Source organism: Hetaerina americana, unplaced genomic scaffold (genome assembly GCF_022747635.1).
Source record: "Hetaerina americana unplaced genomic scaffold, ioHetAmer1.1.p SCAF_9, whole genome shotgun sequence".
Classification (NCBI taxonomy): domain Eukaryota; kingdom Metazoa; phylum Arthropoda; class Insecta; order Odonata; family Calopterygidae; genus Hetaerina; species Hetaerina americana.
Window position 1 is genome coordinate 21,455,607 of NW_027287538.1, and position 6,515 is coordinate 21,462,121.

Consider the following 6,515-nt stretch of genomic DNA (forward strand, 5'->3'; position numbering starts at 1 on the left):
CAAAAGGAATCTATAATAAAACTGAAAAAAATATACCTGGATTGGAATTAGACAGTTGATCGTAAGGCCTATACCTTGGACACTTTACCATGGTGTCAGAGGTTAGACCATTTTGGTGACATTTAAGCATAATTATCTTGTAAAATGTTGACTCTCTAAACATATACTCCTATCGTAGAGTTATTGGGAGAATAACCACCACATCTCATTGAAATAAGTCATCCATGGACCTGGTCCTCTGCTTGTTAGCCAGATGAAATTTTTTTGGAAACCTTTGCAATATAATGATTTCATGTGATAAATATGCAACATGAAGACAAACCTTGGAATTTATCATTAGTTTGACACCTCAAACTAAAGTGACTTTATGAAAAGTTCATAAAAACAAGCTAATTCTTCTTTCTCATCTAAACAGTCCAATCTGACCCATCTACCACGCCATGAGTATGTCCCTGGCATTGGGACAGGGATAGCAAAGTGCCCTTTCGACCCGAATGACAACTCGACAGCAGTTTGGATCGAGACGGGCAATCCAGGGAATCTGCCAGGTCTCTACAGTGGTACCAATGCAGAATTCACAAAAGCCGATACTGTCATATTCCGTACTGACCTGCACAACCTGACTACCGGGAGACGGGAATTTGCATTCAAGCGGACTCTGAAATACGATTCCAAGTGGCTTGATAGTAAGTAAATACATTTGCATATGGGTTTAAAGCCCCATAGCTCCTACACTTCTAAGCCTTATCTAACATGACACCAAACAATGTAGATTGTTACACTACTATATATATAAATATATTTTTCTAGGTTTTTATATAAACATATATATATGTAGGTATAAATATACATATATATATATATATATATATATATATATATATATGGAATATATATATATATATATATATATATATATATATATATATATATTCCATATATATATATATATATATATATATTCCATATATATATATATATATATATATATATATTCCATATATATATATATTCCATATATATTTATATATATATATATATGGAAAAACTAATGTGTATATTGCAGAAAATAGGAATAGATTGGAGGGAAAGGAGGCTAATCAGCAACCTGTACATGTCTCAGACAGCTCAGGTGCGAGTGGGGAACGGGGAGTCCGGTTGGGCAGTGTTAGGAAGAGGTGTAAGGCAGGGTTGCCCATTATCACCGTTGCTGTTCAACCTGTATGTAGAGGAAATGATCAAATAGGCATGGGAAGAACTGGAGGTAGGAATGAAGGTGGGCGGGGAATTCGTGAAATCAGTTAGGTTTGCTGATGACCAAGCTTTAGTTTGTCAGTCAGCCAAGGGGTTGCAAGCATTGCTGAGTGAATTGGAAATTCAGAGCGACAGTAATGGGATGAGAATCAATATTAATAAAACAAAGGTTATGCGATTTGCAAGATGGAAAAAGGCAAAGCTAAACATTAAAATAGGAGGGCAAAAACTAGATCAGGTAGAACAGGTTACGTATCTCGGAGGTGTTTTGGACCAACATGGTCAAATTAGGAAGGACGTAAGAGTAAGAATATTGCTAGGGAAAGGAGCTTACCCAAGGAGGATGGAGTTGATGACAGGGATGTTGAGTAAGGATATTAAGAAAAGCCTCGTAAAAACATTGATATGGAGCGTAGCTATGTAAGGCGCAGAAACGTGGTCATTGAAGCAGGAGGATAGACGTAGATTGGAGGCTTTTGAAATTTGGGTGTGGAGAAGAATGGAGAAGGTGAAATGGACAGAGAAGAAAACAAATGAGGAAGTACTTGGTATGGTGGGTGAAGAGAGGGGTTTGTTGGGAGAAATCCTGTGGAGGCAGGAAAAGTGGATGAAGGGGGTATTGACCGGCAGCGGGATGTTGAAGACTGTGATTGAGGGGAGAATGTTAGGCAAACGAGGAAAGGGAAGGAACAGGATAGGGATGTTGGACGGGATGAAGGGAGGAAGAAAGTATTCAGAGCTGAAGAGGGACCTGATGTAGAGTAGGATGTTGTGTTTTGCTAGGGGTCACAAATTATTTAATTAGTAATTATGTCCATCCAAAAACCTACCTTAGCCGGTAGATTACCTAATAATAATAATAATGCACCCATGTTCACTGTAGTTAATGTACATATGCACTTGTATGCTGACAATGTAAGGTTTTGTTGGGTTAAACTCAATGTAGTTATGGAACTAGGTAATTTTTTAATGCAATCTCATTTTGGAATAATGTTTTGCAAAATTAAGCATACCTTCTCCACTTATGATCAACAAAAAATTAAATAATCATGATCAATTTATGTTAAGTTTTTTTTTTACCATTTTCTTTACTTGCAGAGCCTAATTTCGTGGCATCCTTTGACGTCGGGAAGTATGTATTCTTCTTCTTCCGAGAGACAGCTGTGGAGTACATCAACTGTGGCAAGAGTATCTATTCTAGGGTGGCCCGAGTGTGTAAACGAGACACAGGAGGCAAGAACATCCTCAGTCAGAACTGGGCAACGTTCCTCAAAGCAAGGCTAAACTGCTCGATACCAGGGGAATTTCCATTTTACTTCAATGAAATTCGTAAGTAACATGAGAAGTATTTTTTTTTTAATTTCTGGCAGTGCTGGTTTACTATCATAACTTATCATTTCAACCCACCTGATGGTTGTGTAGAAAGAATATTATTCTATGGAATTGTCATCTGATATGATTTTGTCCATTTTTTTGTCCCTTTTTTTGTCCATTTTTATCTGTTTATCATCAGGAGAATATCCCCTATAGTTCTTTGAATAACTTAGACTTGAAAGACAGAAAGAAATATCCTTGTAATGCTTCAGTGAGAAGATTGATGACCATACAATCTGATAGGTTTTCATATAAGAATGAGAATATAGTATATAGAGTTTTTCATTAGTGATTTGTTTTAGTCCCTTGATATTTTTAAGTGCTAGAAAAAAGTATCATGCCTATGCGGCATAGTAAAAAGTGATCATATTGGGTATGTATCATTATTTGTCCATCATATACGAGCTCGTAAGCTCGGCCTGCTTTTTAATATGGTCCATTAGACCCACAGTTTCAGTGGCTGCTCTCTGTGCACTATACTATGGTGAATTTTATTCTCGCATAGCCCATAGTATCCTTTACTTGGGTTCATCATCTAAGACTTTGGCTATTTTCAGGGTCCAAAAAAAGAGCCATTCGGCTAATGAGTTTAGCAAAACACAATGCCCCCTTGCCGTCCCTTGTTTAAAAAATTGGATGTATTGCCAGTGCCATGTATTTATATTTTTAATTTAGTAGTACGTACAAAAAGAAATATCTGAATAGGTGAAAAATTGCAATATCCACAAATATTCTACAAGGCAGAATGAGCAGCTGCACTTTTTATGTGGATGCATAAAAAATGCAGGTGCTGACCCAAATTTTTATGGGCCTTCAACTTTATAATAAACTCCCAGCTGAGATTAAGGCCCATGAAATTGTGGCTGCGTTTTAAGTCAATCTACTTAGGTTCTTAAAATCAAAAATGTTTTATTCAATTGCTGAATTTCTTAATAATGCTCGATATGTGTCTTGTATCCACGAATGTATTTCTTCACTTTCCCCTGACGTGTCTTATATCAAGTGTAGCAGTTGTAACTACTTGATTGCTGGATAAATAAATGTATTATTATTATTATTATTATGTCAATTAGCCCAAGTAATATATTTGAGAAGGTACTTTTTTGATTGGTAAATAACACTTTTCTCTTTTCATTTCATTGCAGAGAGCATGTACAAAATCCCAGGGGATGACACCCATTTCTACGGGACGTTTTCGACGTCCAACAATGGCCTCATGGGTTCGGCTGTGTGCTCCTTTACACTGGAATCTGTTCAGCAAGCTTTTGCGGACAGGTTCAAGGAACAGGCGACCAGTAGCTCTGCCTGGTTGCCAGTGTTGTCCAATCGCATCCCAGAGCCAAGGCCAGGCCAGTGTATTGATGACACCGAAACCCTTCCTGGTACGAAATTCAGCACCTGAAATTTCTCTGTGCCTTTTTAAAGGTATCGACCACCACTCAAATGAGTTAGAAAATTTTTTTTTGAATGAGACATAATTTCATGAAAAATTGAGCATAAAGGATTCTTTCCCACAGATTGATAGGAGTCAATTGTGTTGCATCGAATGCAGCGTATTCAACTTTGCATTTCGGTACTTTGGTATCATATGTAGTTACATTCGCTAATATTTTTTCAGTTCAATCTATGAACATAATTTGTTTGTCATTGAGGGGGGGCCCAAAAGTTACAGGGATTGCGCTGCGGTGGGGAGCAAGAGTGGGGGAAGCCTTTGTTCGGCCGGTCGTATGTCAGGCTCATTCCTCCTGCGTCAGTATGCGTGGCCCCATTGCTGTGACTGGATCGGTCCATCCGTGAGAGCTGTTTCAGTGAAACAACTTTCTTCATTTCGGCAAAAAACGTGATGGCGGATTATCAAGAGCAACGCGCTGCAGTGAAATTTTGTTTCCTGTTGGGGAAATCTGCCGCGGAAACTATTGTAATGCTCAAGACTTGCTATGAGGAATCAGCCCTAAGCAAAACCAGAGTCTACGAGTGGTTTACTCGTTTTAAAAATTGTGAAATGTCAATTGAAGACCAACACTCATTCAGGCCGTCCATCAGCATCAAGAACTGACAAAAACGTCGACAAAATCAATGCCCTCAATCGTGAAAACCGTCGCAAAATCAATGATCAACTCTGTGAGATGTTTGGAGTGTCATGGAGTTCAATTCAGAGGATTCTATTTGAAGATTTGCATATGAAAAGGGTTGCAGCCAAATTTGTCCCTCGCCATCTCACTAACGAGCAAAGGGAGCGTCGAGTTCAGGCATGTTTTGAGCTTCAAAATCAGCTCGAAGAGGACACTGATTTTTTTCCAAGGTGAATACTGGTGATGAATTGTGGTGCTATGGATACAATCCTGAAACAAAGCAGCATTTAGCCAATGAAAAACAGCTGGTTCTCATCGTCCAAAAAAATCTCACCAATTGAAATCAAAGATCAAGACAATGCTCATTTGTTTCTTTGATTGCAGAGGTATTGTGCACTCGAAGTTCCTTCCCCCGGATCCAAACTGTCAACCAGAAGTTTTACCTGGAGGTTTTGAAGAGAGTGAGGGAGAGTATCCGGAAGAAAAGAGCAGATCTTTGGCATACAGGCGACTGATTCTTCCATCATGACAACATGCCAGCTCATACCACCCTCTCCATAATGCAGTTTTTGACAAAAAATGGCATGACATCGATTGCCCACCCCCCCATACTCACCGGATTTAGCTCCCTGTGACTTCTTTTTGTTCCCCAGACTCAAAAGGGACATGAAAGGAAAGCGTTTTGACACTGTGGAGGAGGTAAAACAAAAATCGCTAGAAGGCCTAAGGACATCCCGATAAATGAATTTCAGAAATGTATCGAACAATGGAAGCAATGTTTGGAGAAGTGCATCCCAGTCAATGGGGAATACTTTGAAGGTGAACAAAATTTAAAGTAAATATATTGAGAACTAAAGAATCTACGGCAACATTCGTGTTATTTTTGGGTCCGTCCTCGTATATCCAATGATTTTACACACCAACGTGCAAGATGAAATCTCCCCCTAACTCTCCCCTGCTTGACATGTTTAAATCTTTATCTACCTGATAAACATGTCTAAATCTTTACTCCTCATGTACTCCTTGCAGATACTGTTTTGAATTTCATCCGATCTCATCCCTTGATGGACATGGCAGTTGAACATGAGTTTTCTAAGCCTGCATTCTACAAGAGAGATGTAATTTTCACTCAGATAGTCGTGGAGAAGTTGAATAGCTCTGTCCAAGGGAAGGATGCCATGTATACCATTATGTACATTGGTTCAAGTAAGTTTATACTTCATAGTTTAAGACCTATGTTTTTTTTAAATCAGAATTTTAGTCATGTCTTCATTTTCATTGGTATAATTTACAATGGAGAATATCAAAAATATTAATTTTACTCAAACTGATGAGTGAATTTTCCTGTCAACATTGTCTTTTTTGCAAAATAGTCCTTACCATATCTGCCCAAATCTAACCCTTACCTCCCTACATTTACCCTGACGCTAAGCTCTACCTCTTACCCTGACACTAAGCTCTCCCAAAAAAAATCATATTTTGGGGAAAAGTAATTTTGAAAGATTTTGCGCTGAATCATGGCGACTATGGATAGGCAAGATAAAATACTTGATACATTGCATTATATATACAAGGTGATGTTAGAAATGGTGGTAATTATGAACCTCTTGGTATGTTTTTTTCTAACAAATTTAATTTTTCATACTCTAATCACTTTTGCATAATTAAAGTAATGGATGTCATTGATTTTATGTCATCCTCTCTATCTACATAACTGCATATACACATCTAAATGGTATCCTATGCTGGAGATTAGTTTTCTAATTCCAAAAAATACATTTTTAGGACTTATCAAAAGCTGTTTTGTCATTACTT

The 6,515-nt window shown here is 37.9% G+C and overlaps 1 protein-coding gene across 2 annotated transcripts in view; it reads left to right on the top strand.

The window, feature by feature from the left end:
• The window catches only part of LOC139698693 (semaphorin-2A-like), a 185,556-nt gene that overhangs the window by 165,295 nt on the left and 13,746 nt on the right, over positions 1 to 6,515 (top strand). For both annotated transcript variants that reach the window (XM_071597570.1, XM_071597568.1), the window contains 4 exons: positions 416 to 686; positions 2,353 to 2,583; positions 3,774 to 4,010; positions 5,730 to 5,906. In XM_071597570.1, coding sequence (XP_071453671.1) covers positions 416 to 686; positions 2,353 to 2,583; positions 3,774 to 4,010; positions 5,730 to 5,906 — 916 coding nt within the window. The remainder of the gene's footprint in view (positions 1 to 415; positions 687 to 2,352; positions 2,584 to 3,773; positions 4,011 to 5,729; positions 5,907 to 6,515) is intronic.